At 44.5% G+C, this 27648-nt stretch overlaps 1 protein-coding gene across 1 annotated transcript in view; it reads left to right on the forward strand.

The window, feature by feature from the left end:
• Cdyl2 (chromodomain Y like 2) overlaps nt 1–27648 on the forward strand; it is a 192378-nt gene that overhangs the window by 113202 nt on the left and 51528 nt on the right. Inside the window, exon 2 of the mRNA XM_005073065.4 lies at nt 21347–21938. Within this exon, the coding sequence (XP_005073122.1) occupies nt 21347–21938 (592 nt within the window). The remainder of the gene's footprint in view (nt 1–21346; nt 21939–27648) is intronic.

A 27648-nucleotide genomic window follows, 5' to 3' on the forward strand; every position in this document is an offset into this window, starting at 1 on the left:
TGATGGTTCACAGCAGCGGTTCCAGACCGTTTCCAGGTGATCAGGTGATCGTTTTTTGAGGATATTTCTGGAAACTATTTTGAAACATAAATTTTACTGCATTTCGTGAATCGCAGTGAAAAGTGCTTTAGATTTTTTTTGAAAGGTTGAATGAATGATTCTTACAACTCATTGTTCCCATGACCTCCCAACTTCACCATGCTTTTTTTTATTAATATTTTTTTATTTTCCATTTTAAATTTAGATAAGAAACAAGGTTGCTTCACAAGTCAGTACGAGGTCCCTCTCCCTTTCCCTCCCCTCCTCCCGTGCCCTCCCCCTATCCCCCCCCCGTTATCCCCTCATTCCCCCAGGGAGGGTGAGGCCCTCCATGGGGGTGTCCATAGTCTGTCATTTCATATAGGGCAGGGCTTAGACCCTTCCCCAAGAGTTCAGGGTGCACCTCACATTGTTCTATGGGAGTCCAGAGACCATGTGTATTCTTGGGATGGGTACTGATCTGCTGTCCAAGGCTCAATAGATTACCTAGGCCTCCTCACTGACACCCAGATTCAGGGGGGTCTGAACTCTGGTTTCTCTTCAGATCGTATAAATCTTTCGCCTTTTACTTCACCATGCTTATACTCACTGGTTGAGGGGTTGGATGACACTGGTTGTCCTTACCCACTGCTGGTTGTGTAATGGCTAATCCAGGATGCTGTAGGAGTCTTTGTCCCTCAATGCAATATTGAATATGGTCAGCTAGGACTTGTGTCTTTTAGGAACACTGGGGAAGGGGTCAAATTTAACAATATAGATTGTGATAGTTTTAACTGTCAGCTTGGCACAACTTAGAATAACCTGGGGAAAGAACTTAATGAGGAATTAGGTAGATCTGTTGGCCCATGGACATGCCTGGGCAGGAGTTGTGGTGGTGGGGTTGTTTTTATTGTTCATTGATGTAGGAAGACCCAGCCCATTATGAGTTGGATGATTGCCTGTGTAGGAGGTCTTGAAGTATGTAAGAGTGGGGAAAGCTAAAGAAATGCAAGCAAATGTGTTTATTGTCTCTCTGCTCTTGACCGTGGACATGATGCTTTAAGTTCCTGCCTTGACTTCACCACAATAATGGACTGTAACCTGGAATTGTAAGTCAAATAATCCCTTTCTATTCTAAGTTGCTTTGGTCAGGTCTTTAACACAGCAGCAGAAATGACAGCAGAACACAAGTGTACAGTGGCTTGGGAAACTCTTGTCAGTTTAATGAATAAACATATTTCACTAAACATATTTAATTTTCAGAATAACAATCTGGGAGGCGCCATAACCTGTACAACCCTGAAGAGGAGAGGGAGGCCCAGAGAGGTTCACACATTTGCTTAGGCTCACACAGCAAGTAGCTTTAAGGAAATGCCAGGGCTGACAGGACCCAAAGCTCAAGTTTTCCCACCCACTCCATCCCCAGTGCTCAGAGGAAGAGAGCATATCACACGTGGGAAAACCCAGCTCTTTTATTAACTTGAAATGTTAATAAAAACACGACTTCCAGTTAAGGACTCAAGAGTCCCTTCCTTGCTGGCTCTCAGGTGTGTCTACAGGCATGCCCGCCCACCCCAACCCCTGCATGAGCTGTCAATGTCTTCTTTCTCACAGGGGAGTGTAGGCAGAGTTGGGGATTCTGGCAGAATGGTTCAAGATCAGGACTCCTACTTCCCTTGAAATTTTTTGGCTGGCTCTATTGAGTTTGTGTGGAAAATCCCAGTTCCAATTGATTATCTGGCTTTTTCCAGAATTCGCCCTCTTGATAGCTGTCCTGCCTAACAACTCCCCTCCTACTAGCTTTGTGCCCATTACCATAGGTGTTGTCCAGATTTGTTGTGCCCTTGTCTTTGTGTGTTATAAGACCTTAGTTTCCACATTTACCGCAATGGCAATGTTGCAAATGAGCCTAGTGACAGACTGCAGATACCATCCACATGTGGTCAGGATTCACATTTGTACTGTGACAAAAACATGTATGCATGAGACTAAAATTCTAAATTGCTTCCTTCATGGCTCAAAATAAATATCATGCTGGTTATAGGATATGTAGTGAAAGATTATTTCTGATTTTTAGCAAAACTGGAAATTAGCATATTCAGAGTCCTCCTTTGTGACTTAACTCTTTATAAACTTTAAAACATCAAGACTGGAGAGATGCCTCAGTGGTTAAGAGTGTTCATGGTTCTTTCAGAGGACCTGAGTTCAGTTTCCAGCACCCACAATAGGAGGTTCGCAATGGTTATTTATTTGTTATTATGCCATCAGGGTCTCTTTCTAGAATTGGATTACTTGATCCAAATGCATGGGTATAACTCAGCAAATGTCACCACATGATTACCAGAGGTCTCTCCCAATTGATAGTGCTCAATATTCCCTTTATTAATCAGTAATATGAAGGACACTCAGCAGCTAGCTCTCTGTTATAATGTTACTTAGGTACAGGGTGCAGAATTTTTTTTTTTGCCAGCAACACCAAAAACAAAAAAAGTGGCATACTTTTGCACATAGTAAACAGGTAAAATTTAAAAAGGACTGAATGCCACCCTGTGGAAGCATGTGACCATGGCTTCATCTTGCAGGTTATTACAAGGTGTCAAAGATTAAAGACCTTGGCCAGATGTGATAAGCTGAGACAACTTGTAAGTGTGATGAGCATATATGAGTGTTTTGTGTGCTCCCAATGGCTTGGTTTAGATGGTTGAAACTTTCTACATTTACTTATTGTCTCCCAAAAACAAAATCATACACAAGCAAATGGAAAAAATCACCAGAGTTAAGATTGTTCCCTAATATGTCAATTACATTGGAACAAATTTGTGTTACAAAATGAGTTTAAGTGGCTCCGGTGTATTTTTCTGGTTGGAATTCCTCTTGTTTGGTTGGTGCCTTGCATTTCCATTCAGTTTGCAAACAGGAGCTGGGTTGCCAGAAGGCTTTTACTTTTATTTTGAAAGAGGAGTGTAGACAGGTAATTGCCTTGTTTTGATTTGTAGTCAGTGAGTTTTTGTTTGCGAGGATATTTTCATGAGGATGGCATCCACTTTATTTTATACTAAAGATTCCATCATTACTAGATGAATGCCCACTCTATCCTCATACCAGGAACCAAGAACAAGCTGAACATCAAGATGAGCTTCCATTTGTTGCATACATTAAAAAAGTTCATGCCTTCCATTAGTCACTTGCTTTAAAGGGAAGTCTGGTCTCTTGCTAATAGTCATTGATTGGCTGGTGGGTCCAGTGATGCATTTTGTAATGGAGGGTTAAGCTGGGTTTTCTATTTGGTGAGATCCCAAGCCTCACCCCCTGAATGGGATGTCATTGACCTTCTCCCAGGGCAGTAGTGGGGCTGTACCAGGACAATAGTGGTGACATTCCTTTTTGTGGTCTTTCACATGTGTTCATTGTGCACAGTACTGGATTTCGTGGAAATAGTTTCCATAAACCATATGATACAGGTTGACCATGTTTTCCCGCAGATTCTTCCTCCCTCTGCTTTCTGTCTTCTCCCTCCCACCAGTCCCCTGCACTCCCCCAAGTTGTTTTGCTTCTGTGATATCGTACGTACGTATGTATGTATGTATGCATGTATGTATGTATGCATGTATGTATATATGCATTGCGTTATTTGTCTTGTTGCTGTGATAAAATACCTGCCAAAAGCAACTGAACAGGGAATGGTGATGTTTTGGCTCATAGTTTGAGGGTCTAGTCCACCTTGGCAGGGAAGTTCTGGTGCTCGAGGCAGCTGGTCACACTGTCAGGAAGCAGAGAGAGATGAGTTCTGGTGCTCAGACCACTTCCTCATTTTTATTCAATCCGGGGCCTCAGCCCATGGGATGGTGCCCACCCTACAATTAAAATAAGTCCTCCCCCATCAGTTATCCTAATGTAGATAATCACCCAGAGACTTGCCCAGAGGCATTGTGTGTGTGTGTGTGTGTGTGTGTGTGAACATTCATGTGTCTGTACATGCACCTGTGTGCATGAATCTGGGTATATGTACATGTGGAGGGCAGAGGTTGAAATTGGATGTCTTCCCCACTCTTCTCTGCCTTGTGTTTTGCAACAGGGTCTGTCACTGAACCTGGAGATCACTGATTCAGTTAGTCTGGCAGCCACTGAGCTCCAGGAATATTTTCTGTCTTCATTTCTCCAAAGCTAGACTTACAAGCACATGCTTTGGGGTCTCACCCTTTTAAACATAGGTTCTTGGGTATCAAACTCACATTCTTATGCTTGTACAGCAAACACTTTACAGACGGAGCTCTCGCCAAAGCTCTTACTTGGTATATTGTTGAGACAACTATGCACTTGTAAGACAGTTCCCTAAAGTATTTCCTCAGCCTGTGAGGGACCAGAAAAACTGTATTTCCTGAGCTCACTGGGGCTGCCTCTTTGTCAGCTGGATTTGACTGTTTGGTTGCAAATAGGTACTTTTTTGTGTGCACACAAAAATTCTGTTAGAGACTAGGAAGGGACCATGATTTCAGCCTTGAGCCTGTACCTTGAATGGCACTGTCACATCATCCAGACGACCGAAGCAAGCATCCTGTGCTGGGTCATTTGATGCTGCTACCTTGCCTAGGGCATTTCAAATGATCAAGTTGGAAGGAGACTTCTGGAAGGATTCATGAACAAGGATCATCTTGTCTATGATTTTCCACACTTATTTTTGTTGTCTAAAAATGTTTTATTCTAGCTATTATGTGCTATTGGTAGGTAGAACCTCCTAGTTCCTACTTAGTCTGTGTGAGATGGCTCTGGGGCATGGAGTTGGTCATGGGGAATTCATTGGCTCCTGTGCACCAAGGTGAGTTCCTACTAAACCTCATCAATTCCTGGGTTTTCTCAGAACAGAGTTGAGATACCCTGCTTGCATTCAGCTCTGATGTGATGTCTTGGTTGTTCATACTTGAAAGGATGCAACTCCAAACCCTTTTCTCCCCCACTCTTTATTTTCTTGCTGTCTCCTTCATTCCAGGTGCTCCCTCGCTGCACTGCCATTCTTTATGTTTTCTGCACATGGTGCAGGTTCATGAACGATTGTTTAGTATCCCTCACACATGGGATGGTTCATCTAGAGCCACCCATTGTGTCTGGGTAGGTGGAGTAACTAAAGTTAAATGGTCCAGGATCAGTTGTGAGTCCTTTCCAAATGCCATTTCATTTGATCCCTGAAATAAGCAGTCAATATTCTCAGGAGAATTTGGACTCCAGGCGGTGAAAATGGATGATCTTGGTCTTTTATGTGTCACAGAGTAGTAGAGCTTGAATTCAGCCTCAGGCTAATTTGTTCCAAGGCTAGAACCCTTACCTACCTTCTTTGAGAGGAGGGATCCAACTTTGCCTGCTAGGTTCTGAGCTCATGAGTTTGTGAGAGTGTTGAGAAAAATTTGCTTTTGGCAGAACATTTGATGTTCTTGGGAAGGTTTGTTGATATGCTGTGATGGAGCAACTAGTGAGAATAATTGATTTGTGTCTCTTAAAGTGTGTGTGTGTGTGTGTGTGTGTGTGTGTGTGTGTGTGTGTGTGTGTAGATCAAAACAGCTTTTTCCTCCTCCCTCTTTTCTGTTGGATCTGATATGAAACTCAGGTCATCAGACTTGTACAGCAAGCATCTTCACCGACTGAACTGTTATGCCAGACAAATGTTTTTAGTCCTCTTTAGTCACTCAGTAGTTGGGGTTTATGTCTATTCCTGAGGGAAAGATACACAGTAGAGAAGAATGAACACTTTCCATTTGTCTCCCCACTGGATACTAGCTTCCATAAAACCATAACTATACCTTGGATGTTCAGTTATCATCCCTCTGAAGTCTTAGCACACTGTTCAGCATACAGTAGACACTCAATACATGCCTCACTCATAGCAAATAAAGATAAGTTGAAGGAAGATAGTATTGCTGTTTATTGTTGATAAAAGAGGGACTAGATATGTTACAGCAGAGGTGGCCAAGTGTGGCCATGGTCTGGGTTCACTGCCTATTTTTATGAGCAAAGTTTTATTGGAACACATCTATAGACATCTATTTCTGGTTGTCTCTTCACTATAAGGCTGTTGTCAAGTGATTGTAACAGACTGTATGGCCCACCAAGTCTAAAATATTTGCCATCTGTGCTTTTCAAGAACAAGTTTGCTGAGATCTGGATTTCACTCATTTGCTAGACTTAGTCTGGTTTAGTGGTTAATAGTAGGGAGAGATATGGGGGTTGATAGCAGGAGTCCAGACCAGAGTCTGGGGAAGCAACAAGCTCATAGTTCTCCGTGTTTGCTCATTCATCCTGTTCCTGTTGTTTCTGTCCTTTGTCATAGGCATTAAGGTTGTCAACTGGAATCTAGTATCCTGCTACAGAGGGTCCACCATATAGTTGGGGAGATAAAACCGTTTTTAAAGCATGAGGCTATATTTGTGTGTCTGTGGACAAAAGGACACTTTGTGAGTACAAGGGTATAGAAGAAAACAACTATTACTCACCTGCTTTCAGGAGATAACATTTCTGTAACAGCTGAACACCTCTGGCTTTCCGCTTTGCCCAGGTGTGTGTATGTGTGTGTGTGTGTGTGTGTGTGTGTGTGTGTTGAAATCAGCGAGAATTAAGTTTTAGAGCCTACACTGTTTCCTTCATTGTGAGATAAGGGTCTTTCCCCCCTGCTCCCATTTATCCATCCCAACACCCCTTGCCAAGGCCTTCCATCTTACTGGGAGCTGGATGTTCCTCTTCTATGAATTACATCCCCTAATACTCTCAGGGATGGTCTCAGGCTTGCTTTCTTGCTTAGTTGATTTATTTTTCCTTCTCCAGTGATACCCTCTCAATGCTGGTGGCTTTCTTACAATTGTGCTTAATTATGTAACTGGGGAACTGCTTTCCTGCTATGCTTTTTCAGAGACCTCTTGTCTATTTTTGTTTAATTCTCCCAGTGGTCCCTGAGAATCATTCCGTAGCGTTCTGGAAATGGACTCATTGGGATTATGACTGTAATTGCATTATATTTATTGATCAATTTGTAGCAAACTGGAAGCACTAATATATTAAGACTTTCTACCCAGAAGCACCATGGGATCACCCCCATTCGTGTAAGCTTCGGAAAAAAAATCACTGAGTAGAATCTTGAGGGTTACCTGCTTAGTTTCCCAATATTTTCTGTGATAGAGAAAGAGGAATTATGTCCCTCTTCCTGAAGAATGGGGAACCAGCCCCTCCCTGTTAAACTATCACGTGAGTTAAACGTGTTGGAAGAGACGCTTTTAAGCTCTGTGCACATCCTGGCTCTCCAGGAGCTTCTCCTTTTTGGGTAGCAATGCTCTCATGGTGAGTTTGACTTTTCTCTTTTCCTCTTTTCAGAATACTTTAGAATTATTACTGTGTTTGTGAGTGTGCATGGTAAGTGAGTGTATGGTGTGTTTGTGTGAGTGTGAGTGTACATGGCATGTGTGTAAGAGTGTGTATAAGGGTGTGAGAGTGAATGTGTGAATGTGCATGTGTATGTGAATGCATGGTGTGTGAGTGTTTGAGAATAAGTGTGTGTGTGTGTGTGTGTGTGTAAACTGGTACACACATCACATAGAAGGAAGGGAACCAGTTTGTGGCATCAATTCTCTTCTCCCTTTACGTGGGTGCTAGAAATCAAACTCACATCTCCAGGCTTGTGTGACAAACTCTCAAACTGACTGAATCATCTCTTTGATCCTTTTTTTAAACTTTTATTTTTTGACATTATTCTAAAAAGAATATTTTTCCTTCTGTCACTTTGCTTGTTCATTCTAGACCTTCCTATAGTGGGGTAGTGCATGTTTTTGGCTTTTCATGCTGTTCTGTCTCTGTCGAGGCAGCCCTCTTCTGTGCTTGCAGTATGGACCACAGATATTACATGTAGGAAGGGGCATGGGTGTATGCCAGTAAAATTTTATTTTTCCCAAACCAGCATTGAGGCACATCCACTCCACACTTTGCCAGCTATATATTGTTTAATTTATTAGTGGCAAATTGCCTAGGGACATTTATTGTGTTTGGGGATCATAATGGATCACCCATGGTAGTTGTTCTTGAAAATGTCCCAGCTCTGGTCATGGGCAGTTCCTTTTTAATTCTCCCATCATTATGGGCATAGCAAGACCCTCCATGTTCATTTGCTGCATATCCTGTCCAAGGACTCCCTTGTGGACCCTGGTTCTTTCTGTTGGAGAATCATAGAAATGCTAAGCGTGTTTACGGCTGCTAGGTGTCTCTGCTTCTAGCCATTCTCAGAGTGCAGGTGTAGGAGATGCTATTTGTGCACACCAACCCAAGACATATGTAAGCATATTTCTGTATGTATGTATGTGTGTGTGTGTGTGAAAATAAGTGAGAGTTCACACTAATGTCTCTGACTGGCATCAAAGGGTCATCCTAACATATATGACTTCATCTCCTTTGGAGAGACTGAATCCCAAAGCCTTTAGTTTATTCATTTATTTGTTCAAACCCAGTATGCGTGTACATATGAACATGCATACACACACACACACATACACACACACACACACACACACACACACATCACCACCACCAAGTATTTTTTTGTATCTGTGTGAGAAGCAAGTTTACCAACTAGAGTCTGGTGTTTGTGTCGAATACTGTGTGTAGCCATTGCCTGTATTTTACCCAGTTAAAATGCTTTCTTTTCCTGAAATTATGTGGGCAGCTCCTTTCCTATGCTCCCTTCATTCACACTACATCACATCTTTGTGCCTCTATGCCAGTCAGTTGTCACAGGCGTTATTCCATCCTAGGTCCCCCTAGCATTCTGGTTGATTAGTGTCTGGAGGGCAGGGTTCAATGTCAGGTGTATCCCTCATTCATCCCCACCCAACTTTTTTGTGACAGGATCTCCCACTGAGCCTAGACCTGACTATTGGCTAGATGGGCAGGCCATCATGTCCCTGGGATCCCCCCCCCATCTCCACCTTCCCAGCTCACTGTACATGGCTTTATGTGGGTTCTACGAATTCAGAGTCAGGTTCTTAAACTTGTGTGACAAGCATTCCAACTCAGCTATCTTCACAGGTCACTCACAAATGATTTTCTTTCAAAATACATATATTGAAGGTCACTTTGTGGCCTATATATAGTTCTGTCAGCTTTGACACCTGTGTAGAGTCACCTCAATTACTGCTGTCATCATGTAAGAAAATTGCATCACATAAAAATTCCCTTGTTTATCTCTGTGCAATCATCCCTCTACCCATGGCTTCTGACACCCACAGGTCTCCCCATCTCTGTGGTTTTAGTTTTTTTCATGATGTCATACAAATGGAACTACGTAATAATCATAGCCTTTTGAGTCTGTCTGCTGTCATCGTGCAGAATGAATTTCAGATATCCTCGGGCTGCTGTGCGAACCCAGTGGCTTGCTGCCTTTCGTTTCTGAGCAGTAGTCAGTTCTGTGGATCCCTTCAGTTTGTTTAACTGCTTCCTTGCTGTAGGATTGTGGTTAATTCTAGATGGGGCAGTTGGAAACAATGCTGCTGTAAGTTTGTACACAAGATTGGTTGTTTGGGGCATGCATTATTTTTAGTCTCCTTTCTCCTTTTAGCTCTTGGCATTTTTTTCTGGCTTCTATTTCTTAATGTTACTTTGTTTTTAAGGTGGCTTTTGTGCCATGTGCCTTATTTCCATCTTCTCATTTGATTTGAGGTGCCCATTTCCTATTTCCACATCTGTGGGTCTTTGCCTTCAATAAGCCTGCCCATCTTAAGTGTTAGAGTGACCGACAGATGTCTGTCTCACCACTGTGGTTAAGTTGAAGACTGTTTCCACATCTCAGACACCTGTTCCACCTGCCCCATCTGTCCTCAATGAGACTTCTGGGCTGAGTTTTGCCTGGTACTCAATCTTTCACGTGGGCCTCTTGGAATCGTTGTATCCCTGTGCACATGTCCTGAGAGGATGCATTTCTTAATATTCTGTTCTTTGCCAAGTGTCCTCTGTGTGGAAATAATACAGTTTCTTCACTTTTGAAAGTATTTTCTTGCTCAGTTTTCTGTCTGCTCTAAAGAAAAATACTATGATTGTTCTTGTCATTTTGTAGGTATATTTGATTTCCTAAAGGCAGAGACCCCTTTTTTCAAAATATGTGCAAACATCCTTCTTAGATGGAACCCCAGGGTCTTGTACAATCTATGTGAGCATTCTTTCACTGAGCTACACTCCCTGCGTGGGCATGCCTCCTCAGTGACAGGAAGCAAAAATTAGACACCTGTTCTTCACTCTTCACCATGTAAAACCACTTTCTCTGTGCATATGTACACTGTGTGCAAGTGTGCGTCTGAGTATGTGCTCATGCATATACACATAAGTGGATATACATGTGTGTGTGAGTGTACACATGATTGTATACATTGTGTACACATGTGTTTTCATATGGTAGCTAGACATCACTGTCCAGTTGTGTCTTCCTCAGTCGCTTCACTACCCTAGTTTTTGAGATAGGTTGTCTCACTGAATCTGGGGCATGATGGGTGCCTTGACTAAGCTGGCTGGCTACTGAGCCCCTGGGTATTCCTATTTTCACCTCCCCAGGTGCATGAGAGCACAGGAGCGTGCTGCTGTACCAGGCTTTTTAGTGGATGCTGGGGGTTTGAACTCAGATCCTCATGCTTGCAAGTTCCTGAACGAGCTGTGTCCCCATCCTCTTCTGGGCCATTTTCTGTATTTGTTATCTGACCACGGTTTTAAAATCATACCCTACTCTTGCTTTCTGTTGTGCACTGTTGTCTATGCAGTCCTTCGAGAGTCACTTCACCTTTGCTTTTGCTTGTCTCCTCCTCTAGATATACTAGGCTGAATTCTAGATTCTCAATGAATCCACATATATGTATGTGTATCTCCTGTGTTGTTTAGTTTTCATCAACTTGACACAAACTGGAGTCATCGGGGAAGAGAGAACCAACCTCAAGTGAGGAATTGCCTCCATCAGATTGCCTATTGACATGTTGATGGGTGCATTTTTTAAAATTAATGATTGATCTGGATGGGCCCAGCCTACTGTGGGAAGTGTCATCCCTGGGCAGGTGGTAATGTAAGCCATGGCAAGCAATCCAGTGAGCAGCATTTCTCCATGACCTTCGTTCAGTTCTTGCCTCCAGGTTCCTGTCCTCAGTGGGTTGTGACATAGGAGTTGTAATATGAAATAAACCCTGTCTTCCTCTAAGTTGATTTTGGTCATGGTGTTTATCACAGCAAGAGAAAACGCAGGAGGACATCTACTTACTGTACCTTGAGTTTAAATTTACATTTATTTATTTGTGTGTGTGTGTGTGTGTGTGTGTGTGTGTGTGTATACATGGAGCTCAGAGGATAACTTGCAGAAGACAGTTCTCCCCTTCTGCCATGTGGGGTGGGGTCTAGGGATTGAACTTAAGTCATATGACTTGTCCTTGCTGTCCTGCACCCTAATAAAGTTGTAATATTTAGGCTGTAAATCAATTTTTGAAGCATATGTTTGAGCCATGTTTTTGAAAGTGGGTAATTTGTTCACAGAGTCCCCCATCTCTATCTCTGTCTCTCTCACTCTGTGTGTGTGTGTGTGTGTGTGTGTGTGTGTGTGTGTGTGTGTGTGTGGTGTACACATGATTGTGGCTGAAAGAGATCAATGTTGGGTGTCTTTGTATGTGACTCTTCACCTTATGTTTTGAGAGACGGTCTCTCACTGAACCCAAGCTTGCCATTTTGGCTAGACAGGTTCACGCAGTGAGCCCTGGGATTTCTTTGCCTCTCCCCATTTTCCTCATATAACTGGGGTTACAGGTGTGTTCCATTATACCTGGAAACTGGCTTTATATCAGTGCTGAAGATCCAAAGCCATATCCTTGAGCTTGCACAACAAATTCTTTGTCTACCGAGCTATCTCCTCTAACAGGCTATTTTGGACTACCAGCCCCCAAATCATGATACAGAGACTTATTATTAATTATGAAATCTCAGCCTATAGCTTAGACTTGATTCTAACTAGCTCTTATAACTTAAATTAACCCGTTTCTATTCATCCACTTGTTGGCATGTGGCTCATAGCTCTACCTCTCCTCCTGCATGTCTTAATCCCTCTGTGTCCAGCCAGTGATTCCTCCTTTCTTCTTTCCTGAGACCTCTCTGTCCCCAGAAGTATGACCTAACCTCTTCCTGCATAGCTATTGGCTATTCAGCTCTTTATTAAACCAATCACAGTACACATCTTCACACAGTGTAAAGAAATATTCCACAACAATCTCTCCATTCCAGTATTTGTTTCTTCATTATATATTGTGTTTTAATATTCCTCAAAATTGCTTTTTTTGGATTGGGGGGTTGAGGGTTGTCATGTGACAGCAGGGTTTAGCTTGTTGAAATGAAGATGTTTTGTAAGGTGAGAAACAGTCCTAACATTCCTCCTCCTCCCTCTCCCACCACCACCAATGAGCACACTTCTGGACTTGCAGACTCAGGACATAGAAATTTGTTCCCTCCTATGCCTCAGTTAGCATTTATGTCCCATTTCCCTCCTCTATTGTTGGTTGAACCTCTGTAACCTCTTCTGGATGCCTAGCCCCATTTTCATTGCTATTTCCTTTAAATTTAGTGACTGCCTGGCAATCTTGGGAGCCAGGAGAGGCTGTGGTGGATGCCATCTGTTGGTTTACTGCTTGAGTCTGGCCCTTCCTGGTTCCTGTAGGATTGTTTACCTTCTCTGGCTTTTCCTTCTCTGTCGCCTTACCTATTTCTTTTTTAAGTAATTCTTCCTTTATGACACTTTCCTTTTCAGTCTGTTGTCTTCATTTATCGTCTGTCCCTTTTGAATAAAGATGTCTTATTTTCTACAGTAATGGAAAACACCACCCATACCCTCTGAGAATTTTGGGTAGTCGCTGTATTCATGTTGTAGACATTTCTATGACTGTGTATTCCTGATCAAAATCAGCCTTCTGTAGGGGTGGGGTTCCCATTAGAGGATTCTGGAGACCCCTTTGATTACTTTTATCACTTGGTTGCCAGGTAATCTCCAGGTCAGACATCACCTGGAAGCAAGTTTGATTTACTTGGGTCTGGGTCAAGAGTCTTGGTCTGGCAGCCATCTCCCCAGGGTGATGTTGCTGGTCAGACCATGGTTTTCCTGCCTTTCTAACTGGGATATCTGACACACCAAAGTGGGCAGTTGCTTCCAGAACTTTCCCTGACCTTTCTTTTTAAAATTTTTTATTTAAATCAGAAACTGTCCTTTCTTTCTTGAAGATCTCATTTCATTGCATTTGTACCCCTAGGGAACTGTCCCAGGATATTGACAGGGTTCAAAAAGAGAGGTCTGTGTGGGAAAAGAGGCATCCTTAACCACTGCCGGCAGGATTGCAAATTATAACAACCATATAGAAATCAATATGTAGATTTTTCAAAAAAAGAAAAATTAGAACAAAATTATGACCCACCTGTGCAACTCCTAAGTGTATCACTCCCAGAGAACTCCAAATCCTACCACATGACACTTGCAAATCCATGATAATTACTGCTGTGTTCATGGGAGATAGGAAATGGAACTAGCCTAGATGTAAGTCAACAGATGAATAGATAATGAAAATTTGGTACATATATGTACTATGAAGAAAAGCAAATAAAGACCTTTTCTGGAAAATGGATGGATCTGGAAAGAGTAATATTAAGCCTATAACATATCCATATTTATGTGTAACCATTGGTAAGTGTGGGCAAAGCCTAAATGTCTAGAAACGAGACAGAGCGGGGGTGATAAGGAAATGCGGGAATGGGCAAAGGAACACATAGGACATGGAAGATGGAAAGAGGTGGGGATGGGGCTCCAAGGGAGAAACAGGACAGTAGTGAGGGCATCGGGAACGAGACCCTCATAAGCACATTATTTAGAAATGGCATAATGGTCTCTAACATATTTAAATGTGAACTAAAAATCAAAAATGTAAAAGAGAGAAAATTGCCTTCTTAGGGTAAAGGGAATGAGTTACATTTTATTCAGGGATGGTTACTCTGGTGATGTCCCATGGGTAAGGACATGACCCTTTATTTTTTGTCCTCCCTGTTCTTTCCTCTCAGAAGCCAAGGCCAATCCTGTCTGTTGGGGTCCCTGAGATATTATAGTTTTCTCTTCTGTTTTCCCTGGGGGCCTAGGGTTGAAGGGAAACCCTGGGATAGGGAGAGTGATCAAGGATTAGGGAAAGAGGCCTACAGGGCACGCTGGAAAGCTCCAGCAGTGTCAAGATTGGGGGGCTAATCTAACGATGTAAGGTGCCACAGGTGTGTGGGTAACCTTGGCCTGGACAGAGGCTAATCTAACCATGTAAAGGTGCCACAGGTGTGCCAGGAACCTTGGCATGCATGGAGAGAAAGGCTCTGAGGGTGCAAACAGACACTCTGTTGGCCTTACCAGGTTGGGCTCACCATGCACAGTGTGGGGTGTATATAAAACATCCATTGAAAAGGTGGGGCCCGGAGACAAGGTACTGTGGACCATTCTGAGCTCTCTGACTCTCATCAGTGGTAGGGCTTGTGCACTCAGTCTTTAACCTCCAGGAGTATCATTTTGTCATCTATAAAAGAGAAAGTAAAATCATCTCACTGGGTCAATTTGAAGACAAACCGAGTTAATACATTGGGATCACGTACAGCAGTGGCTGGCTGAACAAATATTAGGCATGGCTCTTAGTGTGTTTGCATGCTAGGAGGAGGATGGTGTGGCCCCTCCTGGGTGTTGCCTGGATCTAAATTCTCTCCTTTCATCATTTTTTAGTTTTGTCTAGCTCCTTCTTCCCAGATGTTCATCCGAGGAAGCTCTACCTGTCTGCCTTTGGCTGTCCCAGCCCTCTGACCTTCCTCCTCAGAGCAATTTCCTTATTCCCTCTTACACATTGCCTGACACTCACTCTCCATGCTCTGTGGTTTTTCTGCTGGACAATGATCCACCCAATGAAGCATGTCTGTGAAGTGCTTTCCTTCTTCATGCCTCTCCATTGATGGGCCACGGAGTTGATGCTTGTCTGATAGCTTCCTACTGGTCATGTGTGGCTATGGAGTTCAGTGACCTTGAGTTCAAATCTTGATTAATTACCTGTTGGATATGTAGTGCCAAGAAGTCACCCATCTTCCCTGAGCCTCAGTCTCCCTACTTGTCAAATAGCAAAATGATGCCCTGCTGAAGGAGTAGGCACAGGCATGAGACTGAATACTTTGTTAGTGATTAATGTCATTCCTGGGACTGCCATCAATATTATTCCTAAAGGGACAGTCATCCTGGGGTCACTGTGATACAGGTAATGATTGTATCAGGACCTTCCTGCTCCACCTGCAGGAGCATTGTCTCAAGTTAGCTGGGATCAGAGAGTGTAAATGTTAATTAACAATTTAGTTGAGCCCTAAGGAATACTTCAGCATCTCATATTGCTCATCTCTGGAAAACAGAAGCCTGTGGGATATGGGCATTCTCTTCTAATACCATTCCTGGGTTTGTGAGTGCACATACCAAGTACAAGGAGGTTGCATTGACAATTCTCCCATTTGCAAGGAATGAGCTCTAGATAATGCTGGTGACCTGTACAGGTAGGTGACGTGTCAGGAGATGGAACCGCCCTGACCAGGGTTACGTCTGTGTTGTCAGAATGTGTGAGGAGTTGGGAAACAGGACAGAGGTGGAAGGGAGGGGTTTCAGAAAAGTGAGTGCCTCAGGTAGGAAATGTAATCACAGTCAAGGTCAAGTCCAGGTGACTTGAACCTCAGCCAGCAAAGAAAGCAGCATCAAGATCAGTTTGAGTCTCCACAGAGGAGGAACCAACACAGGCACCTAAGGAAGGAGAGTGAGTCACCAGAGATGACATCGACCAAAGTGCAGTGAGATGCTTGGGGCCATCTTTCCTCCGAGTTCCCTGGAGGCATTTTGGTCTTTCAGAAGAGCAGTTGTTGAAAAGTGCCTTTCTTGTGTGTTTTTTAAACACCCGATGAAGCCATGTAAAACAGTGCTGTCCACTGACTTCATGCATAGGAGAGTGGTCTCTTTTCATCTCCAGGTTTTCTGTATTGCAATCCTTCCATCCCTCCTCACAGTCCTGGTGGTACTGATATTGTTAAGTCTGTTTCACACATGGAGAAACTGAGTTCTAGAGTTATTGGGCAAGTTTTCAGTCATAGGGGCAGAGGGTGGCATTTTTTTCTTAAACAGCAGGCCACTAGGAGCGATGCCATTAATCCTATTTGTAATTGGTATTGAGTTAGTCCATGTGTCCAGGGGCTTTGTGTGTGGAACAGGGGTGGAAGCAGTGGTCTGTTGAAACCTTCAGTAACTTGAAGAGAACAGAACTAGTTCCCCTTCTAGTGTGGCATCCCAGCCGTCTATACTCTGCATCCTTCTTGACAACTCCTGGATTGTGGAGCAGCACTACTGTGTGGAGCTATCTTCTGTACTTGGAAGGATTTAGCCAAGTGGGTGGACACTCACTTCTCTTAGTGGGAGAGCTGATTGTCATCTGAGGTCATTTTGTGCAAGGTAGGAATACATTCTGGTCATAGACACCAGCAAGTGTTATGGTCATAGGAGGCTATACTTTTATTTTGGAATGTGAAAACTCCTATTTGTATATTATCCACAATCACCCAGTGAAGTGGGCCAGTTACTTCCTCCTTGTTCTTTGGTATATGAGTCATCATAGGCCCAAAGACATTTATAAATGTGCTTAGAAATACATGATAGTATTTAATAGGGGTTTTAACCAAGATGGCCTTGTTTCTGAAGCCTTGGTTCTTAATATTACACTAACTTCATTTTAACGTGACTTCCATCCATCCATATGCTTATCACTTCATGAGCTCAACCTTCTACCTATTCTTACATCTGTAAGCTGTCTATTCATCCATCATGTACCCTTCCATGTATCAATTTATTCATTCTTCCATCCACCCATCCATCACCTATCCATCCATCCATCCATCCATCCATCCATCTGTAATCAGTTTACCCAACTAGCCATCATTCAACTAGTTACCCATCCATCTATGCATTCATCCACCAGTGCATCCATCTATTTGCCCATCTGTCCATCATCTATCCATTTATGTACACTTTCCATTTATCATCTATCCAAATATCCATCATTCACCCAGCTACCCATCCATACATGCCTTCATCCACCCTTGCATCTGTTTATCTATCCATCATTCATCATGATCCACTTATCATTCATCTACCAACCCACCTGCAATCCATCCACAGTGTAACATTGTCTTCTGCTTTACCTGGGGGAGGAATCCCTTCACTGCAGGAGCCAAACCTATGCTTTCTACAGCAGAGACCTTCATTCTATTAAATAACCCTTAGCTCCAAGAGCTGTGAATTTGCTGGTGACAGTCCAGGCTGGTGTCCTTGGGCACATTACCATTCCAGACACTGCCAGGCTGCTTATTCCCTTTCCTGTTCTGTCACCTGCACAGAGATTCTCCCACAATGTCCTCAAAGAAAACAAAGCAGCAGGCTCTTTCAGAAACCCTCGGAACTTTCTGATGTGTTATTATAATTGACTAGCAGTACCTTTGACTCTGTAGGTTGGGGGCAGGGTGAATTGGTACTAGTTTTATTTGAAAAAATTATTGAGTTTGTGTGGTTTATACATCTAAAGCAGAGTCTTGTAAGGAAGGAAATTGTAATAGAAAGGGGTGAATTTAAGTAGAGACGAATCAATTAAGGAATCAGTTAAAATTGTCCGAGAGAGGCAGTATTATGAAGAGGAGGTGTGACCTAGCTAGATCCTTATTTATTAAGGCAGAGCAGTAAAAGTCACATCGTCATTTCCCATAGCTTCTGTTCCATGTTAACCACCAGGGAGATGATCACAGTTCACAGAATGAGTCATTTCAGGGGCCCCTTGTATCTATTACTTTACAACCACTATCACTCTCACTGCACCACCTCTCCCTCCCATGTTGTCTTTGTAAGTCTCAGGAACACAGTCTTTACTTGTCGTTCAATGCCAGTGAATGAGAACTTCCTCCTGTAAATGTATTGTGTGGATACTGAAACGTATGTTTGAAGAGTAGGGGCATTGCTACTTGCTTTCACAAGGTCCTGGGTCCTGGGTCCAGTCTCCAGTAGCACCAAAAGAAACAACAACAAAAAGAGAATATATTTGAACGCAGTGTTTAGTTTTTTGTCAATGAATTTGTGTGCTTGGGGGTTGCAGGACAGATTATTTATATAGATAGACCAACCTAGCCCCAAACTCACAGAAATCTGCCTAGCTAACCCTCCCAAGTGCTGGGACTAAAGGCACGCACCAGCACATTTTAAAAAAGATATATAATTCTTGAGGATTTCATACAATCATAAAATATATTTTGAACTCCCCTGCTCCTCCCCACCTCCCTATATCATCCAAGGTCCACCGCTACCCTCCATTCCTCCCAACTTTGTGTTTTCTCAATCTCTGTTTTACAAACTACTGAGTCCAGTTTGTGCTGCCCACGTGTAAATGGGTGTGGGCCTTCCACTGGAGCTTGGTCAACCTTCCAGGGGTCACACCCTTATAGAAAATCACTGCCTTCCCCAGGAGCCATCAACTGTCAACAGCTCCTCAGCCTGGAAAGACTTGTGCCCCCTCCCCCCTCCATGCTGGAATATTGACTGGCTTGATTTTGTCACAACTGCTGTGCGTTCATGAGTACAGTGGCCCCGTTGTGTCCAGAGGACACTGTTTCTCTCAAGTTCTCCAATCTCTGGCTCTCTTACCTTCTGCCCCCTCTTCCATGGTGACACTTAAGCCTTAAGTGGAGGGAGTGTGATACAGATGTCTCATTTAAGCTGAACACTTTGTAGATGTTCATTCTTTGCACTTTGACCAGCCACCACTGACAAAACCAAATTCAACTGGATAACAAGGTTGAAAGGGTAGTCAGTGAACTCTTAAAGTATCCTTGGCTTATGTCACTCCAGATGACTCATCAGGTAAAGGCAATTGCCACCAAGCCTGATGACTCAAGTTTGACCCCTGGATCCCACATAGTGGAAGAAGAATTAATTCTTGCAAGTTGTCTTCTGACCTCTGCATGTGCACAGTGGCATACACATTCCCCACATAATAAGTAAATAAATAATAAATGTCAAAATCGTTCAATAAAAATGACCCTTCACTTTGATACATCAGCTGTTAGCACAGACCAGTATTACCCTGCATGTGGTTATCTGTGAAATATAAGGGGATGTGTTTCTAGATAGTAACACATGGCTTAGACATGGGAAGTAGCTTCAAACCTACCTCTACTATAAGCTGACTTATGCTCCTGGGCAACTTGCCTCATGTACCATGTCCTGGTTGATTTTTTTCAGCTTGACACATACCTAGACATTTATAGGAAGAAGGTATCTGAAATTAGAAAACACTGCCTTAAGAATGGAATATAGGGCATGTGCTTGATTAATAACTGAGGTGGGAGGGCCCAGACTATTGTGGGTGGAGCCAATTCTGGGCAGATGGGTTGCAGTTGTATAGGAAACCGAGCTGGGGGAGCCATGGAGAGCAAAATTGCTGCCACTAAGCAGCATTCATCCATGGCCCCTATTTCAGTGCCTGTCTTGAGTTCCTATCCTGAGGTCCCTCAGTGATGGAATGTGACCTGAGATGTAATCTGAAACAAGCCATTTCTTTTCTTTAGGATGAGATGTTTTATCTCAGCAATAGAAGCCCCAACCAGTATACCCATCTCTTCACCTGCCGGGTCGGAGAGTATGCCTGGCAGCTGCAGTCTCCCAACAAGTGCTGTACTCATCTGTCTGCCTCCATGTCACACTCTTGTGTGGCAGCTGTGGAGGCTGCATCCAGGAGAACCCTGCTTGGTTGACACAAATCCATTTTGTCCAATCTGAGAGAGTCTTGCCCCCAAGAAAGGCCAGCCTGGTATAGGGATTGAGAGACAATGGTTAGGGTGAGAGTTGTTCCAACCCAGGTCTTCCTTTAGCAGCTCTGGGACTTAAGTGACTTGACATCTCTGTTCCCTAATGTCCTCACTGTAAAGTGGAGACTGAGAGGATGCTTACTTTATTGGGATGTCAGGAGAAAAGTGATGGACAGGTCCTCAAGCTGTCAATCCATACAGTTTCCACCTCAGGCATGCCTACTGTATGTTAATGAAAGCTGTACATTAGATTTATTTTTACAGGGACTAGAGAGATGGCTCAGCATGTAAGAGCATGCCCTGCTCTTGCAGAGGCCCTGAGATTGGTTCTTAACACCCAGTTCAGGTTTCTCACTGCCGCCTGTGATTTCAACTCCAGCTACACACTCTGCTGGCCTCCACATAAGTCCCATACATGCACTATCCCACTCCCGTACACGCACATATAAATACAAAAGTATTTTGAAAAGATTTAGTATAAAATAGCAATAATATCGCAAAGATAATTAGCATGCTGCCTTATTTGTTATTGCTCAATTGATACTATTTATCATCAGATGGGTCTTTCAGAGTCCGCTTTTCAGCCCTGAAAATAAGAATCTCTCAAGAAAGTCTGTAGTGCCATTTTGACTGAGAGTGGACACGGGCATGCTACCAATGGGGTATAGTCTAGAAAGTCAGCATGGGACATGATCATGATTGAGATGTTTTAGTTTTGAGTGGGAGCAGCAGGACTATGGAAATCAAACACAGGGCCTCCTGTCTGCAAGGCAAGGCAGGTGTTCTGCAGCTAAGCTGAAACCCCAGCCCTTCAGCCATTTCTAAAACAATCCAGCTCTGCTCTAGCACTCCTGGGAATATTACATTGCTCTCACTGCCTGGGATTGATGGGAACAAAGACCTCCACTCAAAATAGCAAGCACTGGAGCCTCAGAGTAGCAAAGGCTGGGCTAGCCTGAACCTTGTGAAATTGGGAAGCCATCCAGACAAAGTGCAAGTGTTCTCAGGGAGTGCATGAGACAGTTTTTTTTTAATAAACCTGAACTCTAGGTTTTCATTTAAAGTCAAGTAACTGGGGAGGTACAATCTTACATGTCACCTGCCACCTAATGTTTGTTTCTCGACAAAAAAAAATCCACATGGCTTCATCCCTACATTTTACAACTTCGTCCTGTCTTAAAGATTCTCAAGTGCTCGACCTTGACATGTCTGAAGGTCATCAGGCAAGCTTTTCTGTTAATAATTTCCTGCTCTAAGCTTTCTAGGTTGGGTACTGGGGGCTCTTGTAGCTGATGTTAGCAGCTACTCAGTATTTGCCTGTCCATCTGTAGCTAGACATCGGATGGTCTGAGGCACTTTGGAAAATGTATTGTTATGCCTTATTTCTCACTGTCTTGTCTTGCATTCCCAGGTTGAAAGGATTGTGGACAAGAGGAAGAACAAGAAGGGGAAATGGGAATATCTTATCCGATGGAAAGGCTATGGCAGCACCGAGGACACGTGGGAGCCGGAGCATCACCTCCTGCACTGTGAAGAGTTTATTGATGAGTTCAATGGGCTGCATGTGTCCAAGGACAAGAGGGTGAAGTCAGGGAAGCAAGCCGGAGCCTCTAAGCTCCTTCGTGACACCCGCAGCCCCCCAGTGGAGAGACTCTCCCACAAGCCTCTGGAGCCTGGGAAGAGCAAATCAGCTTCCCACAAGCGGAAGCGAATCAACTCTCCCCTGTCCAGGCCCAAGAAGGGGTCTTCAGGAAAGACCTCTGGGGCTGCAGACAGGGCTACTAAGACTGTGTCTTATAGGACTACACCCAGTGGCTTGCAAATCATGCCCCTGAAGAAGGCTCAAAATGGCTTGGAGAATGGAGACGCTGGCTCCGAGAAGGACGAGTCACACTTTGGAAATGGGTCCCATCAACCAGATTTGGATTTGAATGACCAGGTCGGAGAGCAGGATGCCAGTGATTGTGATGGGACCCACTCTGCGCTGGTGGAGAACGGAGTTGGTTTGTGACTTTTCTTTCTCTCTGGGTTGGTTTTGCTTGTAGCTAGCAGTTTTGTTGTTGTTGTTATTTGAAAGAGGATCTTCTGTAACCCAGGTTGCCCTCAGACTCACTATTCTGGAAAGTCCTTGACCTCCCTATCTCCTGCCTCTACCTCCTGAGTGTTGGGATTATAGGCAGGCACTGTTCTATCCAAGCTTAGGTAGAGGCGGAATGCAGGATGTTATGCATGTTAGGAAAGTACTCTACCAACCAAGCTACCTCTCTAGCCCCTTGGTCTGATTTTTCTCTCAACACAGGGAAGTTGATAACCCCTCCCACCTCCTGTCTTTGACTCTTAGCTGCTTGTTAATATTGCCTTTGTCTCTCACTTCAGGGCCATGTAAACTTGACCTCATGCCTACATGGATTATTAGATACCTTTGCATGTGGGAATACCAAGCCACAGATGCTCAAGTGGAGCCTATGATAGGTTACAAAGGCCATATCTACAGCCAGGCCTGTTATCCTAGCTGTGTGGGAGGCCGAGACAGGAGGATTGCAAGTTTATGGTCACTCTGGACTACAGGTTGAGTTCATGGCCAGCCTGAGCCACTTAGCAAGATCCTGCCATGTAAAGATGGCTGGGGGCATCCACCCCTCATGTTGCTAAATACAGAAAATAAAAGGGATTCCCTAGTATACTGCAGAATACCCACAGCCATTGTCACCACACCAGATCCACATCCCTGAGAGCAGCTTAAAAATTCTCATATCTCAGGACACAGGAGTCATTCCCAGAGGGCCAGCACCTCCCCCCTGTGTCTCACTCTCTGCTTGTGGTATTATAGAGCCCAGAGAGGGGCCCACCTCAGGGCTGCCCTTCCTTCCACTCTATTTACAGGTGAAGTTTGCCACACCAGCATATGATGGGATGCCTGCCCTTCTGATGTCACTAACATAGGTGATGGGCTTCATTTCTGTGTTATGTCCCACTTCAATGTAGTCAGAATGCTGTCACAAAATGCCTGAGACTGGGTCACCATGGAAACTTAATTCTCGCGGTTCTAGTAACTGGGAAGTCCAAGACGAAGGGGGCGACAGAATCACGGCTGTTGAGGGCTGTTCCTTATAGATGGAGCATGACTTCCAGCTGTGTTCTTACTCGATGGACAGGACAGCACAACTCCTTGCATGTTCTTTATTTAACTTCTTTGTAAAGTCTCTATATTTATACCAAGCTTGCCTTGGATTCATGCTGTTGCCCAGACTGGCCTGGAGCTTCTTTTATAATGTCACTAATCCCATTCAGGATAGTAGAGTTCTCATTACTCCATCAGTTCCTACAGGTTCTCTCTTGACACTGCTACATGGGAAAATAGGTTTCAAGTTACGATTCTCAGGGGATGAGGAACCCAAGCACCCAGATCATAGTGGGTCCTACATGCAGTTACAACTCCACCCTGTGCTGGGAGCTCTTGCCTTCTCCTTTCTTCTCTGTCTGGGAAGCAGTGTAGACTGCATGCAGCTCACATTAGATCATGGACTTTCTCCCTCCCCCAGACTCCGGAAGTAGAATTAAAGGAGGAAACTGTGACCTGGGTGACTCCAGCTTCTCATCTAAGACTTCCTCAGTGGCCAGATTGCTCCTTAGCAGAGACCTCAGTGGCCCAAGTCTTTGGGCATGTGGTGTGTTCCAGTTTCATACCCCCTTTCTCAAACACCTTTGTATATACCTGCAGGCAACATACTCATCTTTGGGGATCAGAGCCCCAAGCCTCAGGGACTTCAGGAAATACTTAAGAGGCACACAGCAATCCATGCCCAATGTGTAGGGCCCTCAGATGCTCCTGATGGAATGACAGTGTGTGTGAACAGGGATGCTGGGATGCAGGTAGTGCAGTTGGCTGGGTCATAAGGCAAGTGCATGTCAGTGATGATGCTGAGTGTAGGTCTGGACCATTTCTGAGCATACTCCTTTGGGGAGAGCTTGCCATCTTTGGGGGATCCTGAGCCATCACTTAGAGGTTCCTCCTGCTCCAGCGAGGAATTTCACCCTAACATGGTTTATTTAGGCGTCTGCCCCAACCTGCCTCGTGTTTCCATCTGGGGATCCCCAGTGCTGATGTACTGTGCCTCTTAGCATATGGAAGTGCTGTTTGTTTTAAACATTCGTCTCTTGCGGGAGAAGTAGCTTGTGTAAATGAGGCTTGGCATAAACATCCGAGTTTGATGTTCCCTTGACAGCTGCCAGCAGTTGCAGAATCCCCTGTCAATGCAGGAGGGGTGGCAATGGAAAGCCTCTTAGGCTCTCAGGCAGGGAACAGGCACAGGAGCCTGGGCAGGATCCCAGAAGCTGAGCTGCTGATAACCCCTGCCAGACCTGCAGCTTCCCCAAGAGTAAGGATGAGCACGGAGGAGGGTGGTTTGCTGCCTGACTGCCAGACAGCAGTGTGAAACAGAGGGAGTGTGTCTCCCCATGTGATGCCTTCTCCAGTGGAGTGTTTGCTTTGTGTTGAGCTACTTTGAATGATGACCTGTTAATGGGCCCCAGCACTCCATCATCTGGGGAACTAGCATGGCTGACCTTCTGAAGTCTCTGGGAGTTTGCCGCTATCCTCCTCCTTGGTCTCTTGTCTTCCCACCTTCCTCAGATAATGTGTATTCACACATCCAAGGGCCCCAGCTGGGATGGAGAGGAAGAAGCCGCCCACCTCTATTGTGTTTGTGACTGTTCCAAACTTTTTTGCTTAATTGCATCCTTTCGGGTTGGTGCCCACAAGCTCCCATGAGGATAAGGCTGTTGGTCTCATATTTCATGTGTGTAATATCCCCTGGGTACCAGTGACAAATGTAGGCAGATCCCAGAGCATCTGATGTACTGAGTCTTGGATGGAGGCCAGAGGACCAGATCTTAACAGGTGCATCAGTGACTTCTATGTTTCAGACTTTGTGCCAGAATGAGAGGTTGATGTTGTTTCCCATCAGGCACAAGCACCCTTTAATTCAATTCTTATTTTTGGAGCATCTGTTTAGGACCCTGCTAGGTGCTAGAGAGACACAATGAGGAATAAGGGATTCATCCCTCGTAACTTACAATATACCCTCTGCTAAGTTGGTGGCCTCTGGCTGTTAGTCAAGTAGGTACCTGAAGCTGACCCCATAGACAGAGTATGTGTAGGGCATGGAATCACTTGGTCATATTTACATACAAGTCTTCTGTAGTCACTAGTGTGAGAAATGTTCCCAGACACAATAATCCTTTAACACTTTTGTTATAACTAGCTTATTATTCAGGTCTTTCAGGAACTCAGGAATAGGGAGGTGGAATGCTTGCCAAAGGGAGTAGTGTGAGATTTGTAGACAAGACCAGATACGAAAGTGCTGTAGTTCTGGGACTTTCCAGCAAAGAGTTAGAGGTGTACTGAAACCAAACATGTCTCCATTCATGTTTCTGGCCAGAGGGAAGCTTTGATGAGGGCTACATCAGGCATTGAATGTTTCCCTTCTATGCCTTCCCCGACCAAAACCCAAGGTCTTAGCACCCTATAGCCAGTGGGCTACAGTACCAGGGGGTCCCTGTCTTTGCCCTGCAGAAGGGTTCAGAAGGCTCCTGGCTGCACCTCATGGCAGTGCTTTGGGATGGGGTGTTGATTTTTATATGGCTCTTACTTCTCTGTTGACAAGTTCTGTGTAGAGAAAAGTAACTTATATAAGATGCTTCCCATTGACTGCTGACTTCCGTATGCTATAGGAACAAACCAAAACCAGGACTTCAGTGGGTGGCACATTTTGGTTTCACACCATGCCTCTCCCTACTGAAGTTTGTGATGTATATGCTGTGGCTCATTGCCCATCTCTATTCTGATTCTTCTCCTGTAGTGACAAATGACTTTGTGGTCTAGGGACCATCTGCCTCAGTATCCCTTTGGGAGCTTGTTAGAATGAGCTCCGCCCCATCCAGTGAATGGGGATGGGGGCAGGTGTGAGTCACTCCTGTCAAACGATGAGTTTTAATAGCTGAGTGTGGATGGCCGCCCCCACGGATATGTGTGGTTGTGAGCGATGGCTCATAAATCCCTCTGTGCTAGATCTGCAGCTGCTCTTCGAATTTTAAACTTGTAAGAGCTTGGTTTCATAAAGGTCTCTCCCTTGCCTGTGCACTTCCGACAAGGACTCCCTCCCTCCCTCCCTCTCTCTCTTTCTCTGTCTGTCTTTCTCTGTTTCTGTCTCTCCCTCCCTCCCTCCCTTCTGTCTGTTAAGAAAGAAAGACTTTGGTTGTGCCAGGAAGCTGTCTGCTTAGGAAGCCCTCCTCTCCTGTTAGCCCAGGAGGACTCCTCTGTCTTGACTATCCACAGAGGCCAAAGTCTGGTTCTTTTACAGACCCACTTGTGCTTTCACCTGTAGGGCCATCCCTGGGCAGGTGCCCTCATTGCCTTTGAGTCCTAGAGCAAAGCGTAGCTGCTCTGTGCTCTCCGAGTGCTCATGGACCCTCACTTCCTATGCTCACAGTTCTTTGATTTCCACGGATCATTTCCCCCATGTCTTGGTGACTGTCTGTCATCCAAGCCTTGCATGATTCACTGTTCCCAACATCATTCCTGCCCTCGCATGTCCTCCCCCACTGATAGGCATCATTTGCCATTTTCTCTTCATTGATCTTTTGAAAGGATCCTAGTCTTCTCGTCTAGGATGTTCATTTCAACCTACTTGTTCTCCAGTGTGGTTATTGCTTTCTTTTTCTGTAGATCATAACTGAGATGCACAAAAAAATCGAAAGCAATTCACACTGAGTGTCAGTGTGGGGAGAATTGGAACTTCTCAAAGGCAGAGCCAGACTTAGCACCCTGGAGCATGGGTCAGAGCCTGGTGTGGGCTGGAGCCAGAACATAGACATTTCCAACAAGCTCCAGGTGGTACTGTTGGCACAGAAACCGCACTTTGGGAACCACCACCATTGACTAATCAGCTGTGGGTGGTCAGATGGAAATGTAGGTGGTTGTGAAAGCCAGTGACCCCACTGGAATGTGGGTATGTTTACCCTGCGACCTTCATTTTGCCTTTGTGAAACATTAAAGTGTGAGGTGAGAATTTGGGATGGGAGATGTAGGGGAAAGTGGCTCTCTTGAGACTCAGTCTTGGGGATTACCGAGGACGCTCTGTGGTCCTCATGGCAGCCCTGAGAGACAGCTGGTATACCCATATGATTCAAGTGCAGATGGAGGTTATAAGTGCACAGTTTGGGATCAGGCGATTTGACCACAGAGCTGACCTCTGAAGCACTCCCACCTGACTTTGGGGCAGTGAGAACAATTTGTAAGCCCTGGTTACCCACGAACATGCTCTGCTTAGGGCTGGGGGTGGATCTACTTCTCTGACTCACATTTACAAACCTTGATAAAGTGATTAATTTCATGAACAGATACACCTTAAGGACTGTTCTCAGCCTGCTCGCCTGGCATGCATGAAGTCTCGAGTCAGAGCCTCAGCAAATGTGGTGGTGCCTCCCTGTACTGTAGTGCTCTGAAGGTGGATCGGGAATCCAAGATCATCCTTGGCTATCTAACTGGCTCTGGGCCAGCCCAAGATACATGAGTCCCTCCCTCCCTCCCTCCCTCCCTCCCTCCCTCCCTCCCTCCCTCCCACACAAACTAAAGTAAATACAACTTAACAAGACTGAACTCACTTTTAGAAAGCACTCGGAAGAACCCAGCAGGAACACAGGGACAATATA

This window comes from Mesocricetus auratus, unplaced genomic scaffold (assembly GCF_017639785.1).
Source record: "Mesocricetus auratus isolate SY011 unplaced genomic scaffold, BCM_Maur_2.0 Super-Scaffold_6723, whole genome shotgun sequence".
NCBI lineage: Eukaryota > Metazoa > Chordata > Mammalia > Rodentia > Cricetidae > Mesocricetus > Mesocricetus auratus.